This window comes from Nycticebus coucang, chromosome 5, assembly GCF_027406575.1.
Source record: "Nycticebus coucang isolate mNycCou1 chromosome 5, mNycCou1.pri, whole genome shotgun sequence".
Lineage (NCBI taxonomy): Eukaryota > Metazoa > Chordata > Mammalia > Primates > Lorisidae > Nycticebus > Nycticebus coucang.
This window is the reverse complement of record NC_069784.1, coordinates 29,480,835-29,493,959: the sequence shown is the minus strand read 5'-3', so window position 1 is coordinate 29,493,959 and position 13,125 is coordinate 29,480,835. Positions and strand designations below refer to the sequence as shown.

General features: G+C 42.1%; 1 protein-coding gene across 4 annotated transcripts in view; it reads right to left on the bottom strand.

Annotated features, from left to right (window-relative positions):
* Positions 1 to 12,853, bottom strand: part of SNX7 (sorting nexin 7) — a 94,171-nt gene extending 81,318 nt beyond the window's left edge. For 2 of the 4 annotated variants that reach the window (XM_053592313.1, XM_053592316.1), the window contains exon 1: positions 12,566 to 12,846. In XM_053592313.1, the coding sequence (XP_053448288.1) occupies positions 12,566 to 12,802 (237 nt within the window). In that variant the 5' untranslated portion in view covers positions 12,803 to 12,846. Of the gene's footprint in view, positions 1 to 12,565 lie in introns of all 4 variants that reach the window. The other 2 variants (XM_053592314.1, XM_053592312.1) reach the window with 2 other exon arrangements.
* Between the last annotated feature and the right edge of the window lie 272 nt (positions 12,854 to 13,125).

Below are 13,125 nucleotides of genomic sequence, written 5' to 3'. Positions count from 1 at the left end.
TGCAAAGTTTAATCATCCTATTACAGGAGTCTGCAAACTTTTTCCATAAAGAATAAGATCGTGAATAGTTGGGGTTTTATGGGCCATCTGACCTCTGTCACAACTTTTCTACTGAACCACTGGAGTGTGAAAATAGCCATAGACAATACATGAACGATGTAGCTGTGTTCTAATAAAATTTTATTTACAAAAATGAAGCCAGTCGTGCGTATGCAGTAAAAAGGGAATCCTTACACACTTCGGTGGAGATAGTACAACCACTGTGCTAAACGGTGTGGAGATTCCTCAAAGAACTAGAAGTTAACCTACCATTCAATCCAATAATCTTACCATGAGGAATCTACCCAAAGGAAGTCGTTACATCAAAAACATGCGTGTACTCATGTGTTTATTGTATGTGTTTATTTTCACAACTGAAAATATATAAAATTAACGTAAGCATCCATCAACTGATAACTGTATAAAGAAAATGTCACACACAAACACATGAACACACATAAACACCATGCAATACTATTCAGCCATAAAAAAAATAAAATAAAATAATATCATTCACAGCAACTGAGATGGAACTAGAAGCCATAATCCTAAGTGAAGCGTTTCAGGAGTGGAGAAACAAATACCACATGTGCTCACCAGTGGGAGCTAAGCAATGGTATACACCGTCACACAGAATAGTATAATGGACTGTAGAGACTCGGAAGTGAGCAGGGGAGAAGAAGGTTAGGTATCAAAACTACCTGTCAGCCTTGTCTGATGTCCAATCTACAGAAGTGTAAGTCCATACAGTCATTTTGTGTAAGCCACTAAATACCATTTTAGAAGGAACACATATAAAATAAACAGTGTCAGCAAGAAAGTGGTTACAATTAAAACACATGTAATCTAGGTCATTTGAAAATAAAATAAAAATGGGGCTAGAAATTTTTAAAAATTACCGATCGGGACAATGTATACTATTGTTCAGGTACAATAAGAGACCTCACTTTATCACTAGAACAGTACAATTCATCAAATACCAAAAAACCACTTGCTCCCTCCAAATCTATTGAAATAAAAATATAGAGAGAATAAAAAATAAATTAGTTTCTAAAAGATGAGGCTGATGAGATCTTGCCCATGGGCTATTTGCCTCTGTTTTAACTGCAATGGATCATTATGAAAATTTCAAGATACACAAAAATCAAGAAATATAAAATTTGCACAGACAGAACAAATGAAGTCCTACCAGCAACACTGATATAAATTGAGAAAGGTGAAACTCGAAAGACTGAATCAGAAAGGACGATGTTGACTGTGTATCTTGGAAGTGAAATAACCGACTGTAACACAGTCTGTCTCAAAAGTTTTGTAGTAACCTAGATGTAAGTAGCTATACAGGGTGGCCACAAAGTTCATATGCAATTTAAAATAGACAACTATATAACATATTAGCATATATGTATAGTATAAAACACGCAGATTTGGGGCTGTGCCTGTGGCTCAAAGGAGTAGGGCGTCGGCCACATTTGCCAGAGGTGGTGAGTTCAAACCCAGCCCCAGCCAAAAACTGTAAAAAATAAAATAAAATATACAGATTTTTATATATGTGAATATTCTGTCCTATGCATGAAACATTCTACAAAAAAGTCATTTAAGTTTTAAACAGGTACATTCAAGTAAGATAAGTATATAGTCTTGATTACTAAAAAGTATCCATTAATTTTCTTTTCACACTTTTCTCATGAAACTTAGAAATAAAGTCCTCTTGATGATTGGCAGATACGCTGAAGGTAAGTTCCAGATTCTTAATACTTGCATTTCTATTAAGGACTTTTTTTTGTTTTAACATTCCGACACACACACTCACAAATCAGTGTCTTTAATCACCTCAGTGGAGACTACTGAACACATAATCAAGAAGTACAGAACCGCCAGGGTGAGGCTGAAAGGTAAGTGAGCCTCCCCCACTAAGCATGTCACCCAACCCAGGTGCAGCTCACTTGTGTACCTCGGCAAAATGCCATTTTACTGTGCATCAAAGATACTTAAAGCTGTGATGCTAAATCCACAAATGATGAAAGGTCAAAGGAAACGGCCTGGAAATAACTCTGGGGTTCTGGATACACACACCAAACCGCAGTGTCAGCCAGCTATGAGATTGTGGGTTCAGCGATGACTAATCAGAAACAGAGCAAGCCAGGAAAAATAACTACTCCAGCCAAAACTTCTGAAGATGTTTAATATATAGCCTATGGACAGATAACGTTGCAAACAGAACTCAGTAATGTAATCAGAAATGGTTTCTAGGGAGCACAGCCACCTGACTGTGCACTTACCAAGCATAGTTGAAAAGGCCTTCAGCAAACTGAAACCAGTCCAGAGAAAGGGTGAGTGGCCAACACAGCCAGCCCTACCGACAAATTTACAGAGCATTTCTGAAAATGCATCGGTAAGAAAAACTAGCAGATGATTAAAACAAATGTACAAATATTCTTATACTCTAGTAATTCTAAATTACTTGGCAGATATTACATGTAATGACTCACTCAGAAAGGAAATTATGCTCATATTATAGCATTTAAGGAACAATACCAAACTTTTGGTGTCACTCTCAAGAATAAACATGTTTTATGTTCTAATTATTTCAAATTAAGAGTGCCCAATCTCCCAAATTCTATCTCCATGGCGCCTCCTCCATATCCCTGGAAGATTTTTCCATTCAGCTAAGCAGCTATACATATATGTAGCCCCCTCTTACTCTATAAAACCGAGACTCAATGATCCCCACCCATATGCACATGAAAAGTACCTAGTGTAGTCACTTCATTTCATTTAACAAAGTTCATTAAAAGTCAGCCACATGGCAGGCACTGGACTGGAGATACACCAGTGGCCGAGACCAGTGACTGGCAAGGCTCCTGCTCCCACGAAGCATATATTTTTAGTTTGCAGGAGGGAGAGGGTATAGGCAACAAACGAATAAATGCACAGATAGATGAGATAATTCCAAATAAAAAGAAGTGTTGATAAACAAGGGAATAAATTGCAAAGAAAGTGGAACTGGCTGCTGGAGAAAGGGATCACAGGGAGCAGGAAGATGCTTGAGAGAACTGTCCTGGAAGGCCGCTTTAAGGAGATAACATGTGAAGGACCCAATTTCGTAAAACACTGAGAGAGATTCCAGTCTAGATTCCAATCTGGCTCACTGGTCCAGATGACAGTTGGTGGACGAAACGAGCCCCAAGGCAGAAAGGACTTAGAATTGTCCAAGGACCATAAAAGAGACAAATGGCTGGCACACAGGCTGAGATGAAAGAATAACCAACAAGGCTTATTTTAACATTTACTATGCCCAAATTTTAAGAATTCGCATCTTTATTTTATGGGTCTTTCAAAAATAGAGGGCAGAACTCCATGATAAATGAACGCTGCACCTGAGAATCCAAAAGTATGACACGTGTTGCGCAATGGGAGATTGTTAAGCAGCTACCTGCCCTTATTCAGACTCCTCAGGAGCACTGGCCAGTTGGAGGCTATTAATTGTACCTACTGCAGTTCCATTTATCTCAATCACACTTGTGATAATTTCTTACCAAAGGGAAAACTTTCTTTTTTGTACGTAACACTCTAAAAGTTTGGTTTCTTTTAATTCAAAAAGGTCCAACATACCATCAGCCTGTAACTGCTACAAAACCATTGTCAGAGGTGGTGTGATTGTTCCCAATGATTCCTCTTCTTCCTGTGAGAGGATTATACCTCTTGGCCAACTGGCAGGTGACTGTTCGTATCTCTTTATGGAGGGAAAATAGTTCCTCACTCTGCTGGATTTGACCAGTGACTTTCTTTGGACAATGGCATGTATTCTGGCAGAAAATGTATTCCTTTCCCTCTGTCATAGGAATGACATGGCCAGTTAGGGGTCCCTCCTTCAGTCTTGACCACCATATGAAGAAAACCTGTGAAGCAGAGTCAACGCCTAGAAAAGGGTAACAGCTCAGCCACAGCTTACAGGTACATGAGCAAGAAAGAAATATTTATTATAAGATATAATATTATATCTATAGTATAGCCACTGAGATCTTGAGGTTGTTCGCACTGCCACATACCCCAGTGAACACTGAGGAAGATGCCGCTCCCTGTTCCGTTAGATTAAAGACAGACACACCTACCTGACTTTCTCCAAGTCAGTACAGGACAACAAATTAGGGATTTGCTTTTCCAATTTTGAAGATTTATGTATTAAGAATTTGCCATTTTGTTGTAGTTGAACATAGCAAGGCTTTCATATTAATTCTCAACAGACTTTGTCTTATTAATATTTCAATTTTAAATGATTAAGGTGCTTTTTAGTTTAAAAATTTCTGTATCAAAAAACCAACTATGAGATAAAATTACAATAAAAAGGAACCTCTAAAGTGCTATACTAAATGAAAGGAACCAGACGTGAAAAAAAAAAAACAAAAACAAAAACATGATTTGATTTACATGAGTTAATCTGAGGAGGCAAATCTATACAGACAGTATACAGATCAGTGGTGTCTATGGCTGAAAAGAAAATGGGGATTAACTGTAAACAGGCATAACGGGATCTGATTTGTGAAATGAAAATGTTCTAACACTGGCTTACAGTGATGGTTGTGCAACTCAGTTAATTTGCTTTAAAAAAAATCATTCACCCAAAATGGGTTAAAATACAAATTCTGACTCATTGAGTTTGGAGAGAGCTCAGAAATTGTATTTCTGACCAGCTTCCAGGAAATCAGTAGAATCATGGATCATCCTCTGAGTAGGAAGCCTGTAGAGGAGAGAGGGTGGTAAGAAAACGAGGCAGAGAGCCCCAGCACCAAGAGCCCTGAATGAGGAAAGGCAGCAATATGATCAGAGCTGCGTACCCTGGAAACTGACTTGCTGGCAGCACAGCACAGACCAGCGGGGGAAGTTTAGGAGAATGAGGGCCTTTGAGGCTATTTTAATGGTTCTCAGAAGTAACCACATAACTACTCTGATTATAGCAGAGGAAACTGAAAGAAGGCACTAATCCTAGAGTTACCAAAAAGGTAAAACTGATGGGGACTCTTCAGATATGTAAGCAAACAGGAAGAGTGAATGGGAGGTATAATATAAAGAGAAGGACACCTCAAGAAGTGCTACATCATTAGCAGAAAATTAAATGGAAAAGGTAACAGCTTTGGGAAGAGTAATATAAGAAATGAAGAACAGTAGAACATAGTTCATTATGGGAATTAAATAAAAGGGATGAGTAGGGTCATCTAATTAAGACTTTCCACTGCTCGGGGCGGCGCCTGTGGCTCAGTGAGTAGGGCGCCGGCCCCATATGCCGAGGGTGGCGGGTTCAGGCCCAGCCCCGGCCAAACTGCAACAAAAAAATAGCCGGGCGCTGTGGCGGGCGCCTGTAGTCCCAGCTGCTCGGGAGGCTGAGGCAGGAGAATCGCGTAAGCCCAAGAGTTAGAGGTTGCTGTGAGCAGTGTGACGCCACGGCACTCTACCCAAGGGCGGTACAGTGAGACTCTGTCTCTACAAAAAAAAAAAAAAAAAAAAAAAAAGACTTTCCACTGCTCTTACAGTTAAATTTAGTAAGTTAAAATTCCACTGTAACAGCCTCTTTAATAGTGGAAAAGATAGTTCAGCTGTCACACCCTCCTCTCCTCAGGGACAGTTAGTCATCGGCTTCTGCTAAAAAGTGACAGATTCCATGATTTTGCTGGATAATCGCTTTTATGCTGGAAACTTCAATTGGAAAATTCTTTAAGTGACTTGAAACTTCATATATTTTTGAGTCAGTAGTCCTACTCAAAAAATCCATAAAGTTTTAATATACCTAGATCATAACAACTTTTCATAAAGGGTTGTTAGAAAAGTAAACCTAAGTATTTTCAACCTAAAGGACGTTTTGCTCTTCCCCACTCTTTCTTCACAAGCCACGGCTACCAGAATATATCATCGGTGCAATCTCCTCATGAACCCTCCTTCATGGGTGGCAAACGTCTGACAATACTGGTGCTACTTCCTGCACCAATGGAAGACAGTGAGTGCTACTACATCCAAACCCACTTTCTGCAAAGCCTAGACGAGATCTCAGGCTTCATCTCAAAAGAGCATTCCAAAGAACGATGGCAAGGTGCCAGCATCCAAAGATGAAGTAATATTCCTTTGCCATTTTCTGACACAGACTATCAACTCTACTTTTAAAATACAGAGGGTGGAATGAATCTTCAGAAGTGGCACAGACAGTTGAGATTACAATACAATTAATCCTCGATATTGCCTTGGCAATATGGTGTTTATTTAGATTTACGGTCGTGTCTTTGTGTATATGGACTTTTCAGTCACTGAAAACCACTGGGAAGGTCTGCACAGAAAACAGTCCCACACAAGCTCTCTCCAAACTTATTCTGAAATGTCCTTACTTGTTTTTATTTTGTTGCTCATACTCAGTAACTCAAAAGCAAAACTTGAGGATTTTTCATCTTCTTCCTACTTCACTTATCTACACTTTCCCTCCTTGGGAGGAATATAAAAGAATACTTAACAGGAAAGAGGGCTATAATGGCAGAGAGTGGAATTTTTTGCTGAAGAAATGTAAACAGTCCTAGGTCAGCCCTATTTTGTTTTATTGGTTTTTCTTTAAAAAAAATTAAATCATCAAAATGCTAAGACCCATCAAGCCAAGATCTGGCTTGTAGGCCTTAGAGAAAGTGGAACATAAATAGTAAGTCATTTATAATCTCATTTCACAGATGAAAATTCGGAGGCACTAAGGAAAAGTAACTTGCCCAAGGAAACAAAGCTAGTAAGCAGAGCAGCTAAGATTTTGAATGCAGGCAATTGAGCTACAAAGTCTCTACTCTTAGAAGCTTATGTCTTGGTGGTATTTTTATTTACAAGGATTAATACTGCTTTCTTTGGGACTTAACATATATCCCGATTAAAACTCATCATCTGTTCCTGAACCTAGTGTTCTAACTCATCAAAAGATTTGGAAAGCAGATTATATTATACAGACTATTAGATATAGATACAGCTATGCATGCATGTAACAAACCATCTGAAAACTTCGTGTTATAGTTTATTAAGCTCACTGGCTAAGAATTGAGGCAGCACACAGTGGAATTGGCTTGTCTCTTCTCCTTCCCATGTGAGGCCTCAACTGAAAAGATTTGATGGCCAAAGTCACCTGGATGCTGCAGATGGAACTTATATAGACATCTTCACTCCAAAGCCTGACACTCAGTGCTGGACAGTGGCTGGGACTTTGCTGGGGATGCACTGACATGTGGTCTCATCGTAACCTGGGCTTTGTCACAGCATGGAGATCTTAGGTTGCATTTCTTATACGGTGCCCTAAAAAGCATAGTGTCCTCCTGGACAAAGTAGAACTTATACTCCCTTTCATAATCTAGCCTAGGAAGATGTACAGCATCACTTCTGCCATACCCCACTGGTCAAAGCAGACATAGTCTCACCCATATTAAGGAAAGAAGCATAGATTCCATCTAGTGATGGGATGGGTGGCTGGTCATGTCTTAGGAAACGCTGAAGTGACCATCTTTATGCAAAATTACTCTCCACATTTTGGTACTACACAGGTCATTTTTTTTCTTTTCATTCTCAGCCACCACCCATCTAGTCTCTGCACTCCAGCCTGCTGGCACCTATAGATGACATCACACTAGCAGCTCCCCAGAGAAGAGCACCAGCAGGTGAGCCAAGGTCAGGAGGAGAGAAGCTCCAGGAACATACTCCTTACGCCCTCCCTGCTCAGGTGCCACATTCCTGCCAGTAGCTGCATCTCTCTGTAAATATGCAGAAGTGGCCCCTTCTCCATAACTCAAGCTCTGACGGGGCTTCAACATACTATTTCCATTCCTTGTCCCTTTATAGCAACAGGTGCTAATGGCTTTTTACTACTACAAATCTCTAAGTGCCTCAGTATCCCTTGTTTGTCTCTTCACAGCCCATAATTCTATAAATAGTTCCTGCATTAATCTCTCATTTAAATGTGAGAAAGAATTCTGATTTGTATCAGGGCAATGACTAATATGGAACCACAATAGAAATAGAGACAGCCCAAAGGAAAAAATGTAAAACACAAGCAGGCTTGCAAAATCACCTCTTCTATTATATTTTATAAAATAGTTGAATAGTACAATTATGTTCCTCCATGACTAGTTGAATTTCCATATTGACAAAGAAAAAAATATCTGTAGGTATGTACTCTGGATATCTCAACTCGAACCTATTAGTTTTTTGAAAATGAACTTTTCTGCAAAAAAGAATGAGTGATTCTTTCAAAAGCCTTGCTCAAATAACCATTTGTTTTATTTCTGATTTACCATAAAAAAAATCTTAAGTTTTTTATTAGTCTCATAAAACACGTTCGCTTCTATTGAATTACTTCTTTCTTTTCAAAGTCTTCATAAACAAAATACTAAATGATTCACTTTATGGCTTTGCTGGAGCTTAAAATTAAGCCTACTGTTCAGTACCTTTCAGAATTTCTTTTTTTCCTTTTTTAAAAAAGAATGTTTACCCATCTTGAGTTTAGAGACACTATTTCTGCATTCCATGACTTCTCAACCAGGACAAGTGGTGATTAGGATGATTACATCTGTAAGATCCCTGATTATCCTTGATGATGAAAGTGTCACTTTACAGTCCTGAATACCTTTAAAGAGGCCAATAATAAGAGCCACCACTTACTGAGTACCAGGTAAGCATCTCCGTTCTTCACTGTGATCTAGTCACCTATGCTGTGCCAAGTGCTGCTTTTTTCTATACAATGTGATGTTTAACAAAAATAAAGCCAATTTGTATATTATTCCTCCCAGACAAAGAAATGTTTCTTTTCAATTTAAAGACAATGGCCCTTTTCCTCCACTTAATCTTTTTGGAAGCCTCATCTCATTTTGGCCTAATTCTAAAACAATTCTTACATTAATGTTACCAGCAGTATCTTTTCTCTTTTTAAAAATTGTATTGGTTTTGCATCATTGGTTATATTCTCCTATCTTCTAACATTTATATACTTGTTTTTGTTCTTGTCTCTTTGTGTTGCCCAGGCTGGAATGCAGTGGCATCCATAGCTCACTGTCACCTTGAACTCCTAACCTCAAGTAAACCTCCTACCTCAGCCTTCTGAGTAGCTGGTATTATAGATGTGCATCATACTTGTCCTTTTAAATAAATACTCTCTGAATTCAATATAGTTTCTTCAGATATGGCAGCATTTTCTCCTCACTGGATCATTTAAAAATCTCAGAAAATGCTTTGCTGTAGTTTCCATCCCTCTTGATTTATATTACTATTTAGAGTGTCTGTCCCATCTTCCCACCTATACACTCAGACTACTACACTGTGATACCAAGAACTGATCTTACGTATCTTTTTTTTTTTTCAAAGAATACTCAGCATAGCATCTTCTATAAAAAAAAAAATGTATTTGCTATGTACTTATAATACATTGTGGGGAAAATGGAATAATATTGATAAGTTGAAGTTTGTACTTTTTTAAAAGTCTCTGGAGAGTGATACCAGATATATATTCACAAATAATTAAAGGGAATAAGGAGACCACAAATGTGAATGTAAACTGAATATCAAAGTAGCCAATCTCAAAGTACCAATCTCAAAGGGGGAATAATACTCAGCTTCATAAATAACTGTTAGATGCCGGGTGGCACCTGTGGCTCAGTGGGTAGGGCGCTGGCCCCATATACCAAGGGTGGAGGGTTCAAACCCAGCCCCAGGCAAACTGCAACAAAAAAATAGCTGGGTATTGTGGCAGGTGCCTGTAGTCCCAGCTACTTGGGAGGCTGAAGCAAGAGAATCACCTAGGTCCAGGAGCTGGAGGCTGGTGTGAGCTGTGACGTCACTACACTCTACCAAGGGCGACAAAATAAGACTCTGTCTCTAAATAATAATAATAATTGTTAGATGCCATTCTAGCTAGACATAGAGTTCTACAGAGGAGCAGGCTGGGGGTAGAGGGGCAGTGGTAGGAAAGACAGGCCACATAGAGGAGACATTCTTTAATTAGTTACTGAAATGTAAGTAGATGGCAAATTTTAAAATTTTCCAAATACAGCACAGCCTCTAAAAGTTGAACATCCAAGGAAGAGTAACAAACTTTCCAATGTATGCAAGTGGTCAATTCAGGAACTAGGCCTACTATACCTATAAGGACATGTGGTGCATGTCCAGCCTATGAAAACAGGCTCTACTTAAGGGGGTGGTCAGTGTGGGGAGGTGGTTAACTATGGAGATTCCACTGTATTCTTTTTGAATTTTAATCAATATGAAATTTTTATCTTAATCTATGTGGCCTGTTTCTACAGAAGTGGTTCTTCACTTGTTCTAAGTGCCCAACACACATAGTTAACACTAACAAGCAGGGTGCAGCCAGGGGTGTGGACTGAAGCTTACAGGGTTTGGAAGGTCCCTTCTAAGGAAGAATACAAAACTACAAATATAAAATTGGGTAGAAACAAATTTTTACTTAGAATGAGAAAAAAAATCTCAATAAATGATTGGAGTTTATGAAGATTCCCTATTCTGAGAGAGCGTTAGGCAACTTACCAGAAATGCTTACCTAGAGATGCTTCTTGGATGCAACCTAACATTTCTTTCCCACCTAGAACAACTACAACTCCAGCAACCCCCAGAACTACCACAGCCTTCAGCAAATAAACAGCTCTGAAGCTTGCATTTCATTAGCTTCACTTTGATCCCTCCCTGACAAGAGGGCCTCATTAATGTCTTGGCCAGGGACAGTGGCTCACACCTATAATCCTGGCCTTCTGGAAGGCTGAGGTGGGAGGGTCTTTGAGCTCAGATTTGGAGACCAGCCTGACAAGAGGGAGATTTCATCTCTACTAAAAACAGGAAAACTAGCTGGGTGTGGTGGTGCAGACCTCTATTCCCAGCTACTCATGAGGCTGAGATAAGAGGATTGCTCAAGCCCAGGAGTTTGAGATTGCTGTGAGCTATGACACCATGACACTCTACCCAGGGCAACAGAGTGAGACTCTGTGTGAAAAAAACAAGAAAGAAAGAAAGAGGAGAGGGAAGGGGGAAGGGGAAGGGAAGGGAAGGGGGAAAGGGAAGGGGAAAAGAAAAGAAAAGAAACAGTGCTTCTTACAAGGCAGTGGGACACCAAGAATCTCAAGAAAGAGAAACCACTTGAAAAATTTAAAACAATCTTAGATGACTCTGATACACAGTTGCCACTCCCAGCACCTGTCCTCCATGTGGGACCTTTCACAAAACATAACCACAGATTAATGTTCATCCACTTAAAAGTCAATGCAAAGAAGAAAGTAAAGTAAATCATCAATCAACTGGCCAAATGTCCTTGATCGAAACATAAAGTACATGTGGATTATAAATAGGCAGGTTTTTTAACTTTTACAATTACACATAAAATTATTCCACTGTTTTATAATTTAAATAAATGGAAACTCCAAGAGGATAAAACGGTGCTATCCTGTCTGAATATCTGGAATACACCTCGGTCTATCATTCCATTTAGCCCTAAGTAAAAATGAGGCTTCCATAGTCCTCTTTCAAGTCAGAGAATGTTTGTTCACCTAACTTGGGGTGCTCTCCCAGAATAAAGGCACTGGTAAAGTAGGTAGGGTTACTTAACATCTCAAGGTAACACTGAACGACTGCATGGGCTTCTTAATAATTAATACAATGTTCTGATCCGAAGTCTTTTATGAGCAGCCACTTGAGAAGCTGGAGTGACATTCAACTGCCCTGCAGCTTTTCTAAAACCTTAAAGAAATTACAACCGCTCGTATATGCGCACGAAAAGTCTACCACTAACCCAAACAAGTTTATTTCCCTCCAACTATAAAACAAGCCAGGAAAGGCCTTTGGTCCTAGATTTCCTGGGGGAGGGGAAAATCGAAAGTGGCTGCCTGGGGGTCAGGCGGCAGCGGCTGACCCGCAGAAAAATCCTGAGCTGCACAGCTGAGGTGCTTCTAGGGGACACCTGACCTCCTCCTGCAGGGGGATTTCCTCATACCTATTCCCACAGTACCTGAGACTCACCCTGGGTGTCACCCAAGTCTCAAAGCCACAGCCAACAACACTAAATCAAGAATATTTCCTCTAAACTTGGCGGATGCCTCTCCTAGAGTTCAGGTCTGTCCTCGCCTGAAAAGAGGCTGGTACCGGATTGGGGGGGGGGGGGGCGGTTTCAGGCCCCTCGGCTCCGGCATTCGGGCACTGTCGCCAACAGATGTACGTGACATAAAAGGAGAAGGGGGAAGAAATCAAGAACTTTGCAGAGTTCACCAAGCCTCGGGCCCGCCGAGCTGAAGGTTGAGCTGCGAAGGAGGGAGCGCCCGGGATTCGGGGCCCCGCCGCAACGCAGCCAGGGGCGCGGTGTGAGCGGCCGGTGGGGTCCGGCCACCCGGAGACCTCACCCGTCCCGGCGCCAGCTCCGAGCCCGGCCGCCGCCCAGACCCGGAGGGCGCACCCGAGGCAGCCGAGGGGCGACGGCAGCAACTCCGGAGTTGCCTCGGAACTTTCCCGGGACGCGCCGCCGCCGCCTCACCTTGCTGAACACCTCCAGGTCGTCCTCGTCCTCGTCCAGATCCAGCACCTTCGCCTGCAGCAGCGCCGAGGAGCCGTTACCCGGGCAGGGGGCGCCGGCCCCCGGGCTCTCCCCGTCGGCGCCGCCGGCCGAGAGGTCCGAGGAGCACCCCCGCGACGTCTGGCGCTCGCCCTCCATCCCGAGAGTGCGCGCCGGCCCGGCCGCCGCCGCCAGCCCGGCTCCCCCGCGCGCGCCCATTGGCTCCCGCGCGTCCTGCGCCTCCCCGGCCGGCCCCGCTCCAGCCCCTCGCCGGCTGCGCAGACGCGGAACTGCCGGGGCGCGCGGCGGGCCCGGGAAGGGCGCATCACCCGCCGGCCTGGGGCCGGTGACAGCGCAGGAGCGGGGCTCTCGGGCTCCGGCTGGGGTGGGAAAGGCACAACTGTCCCCTGGAGGAAGGGGGAGACTCGAAGGTAGGCGGTGGGCGTCCTCGGGCAGACCCCGGCGCCGGGGTCCCCGAGCGAGGCTTTCCGTGGTGGCGGGGTCTGGAAAGAAGCCGTGGAGGGAGCCGTCCACTTCGCGGG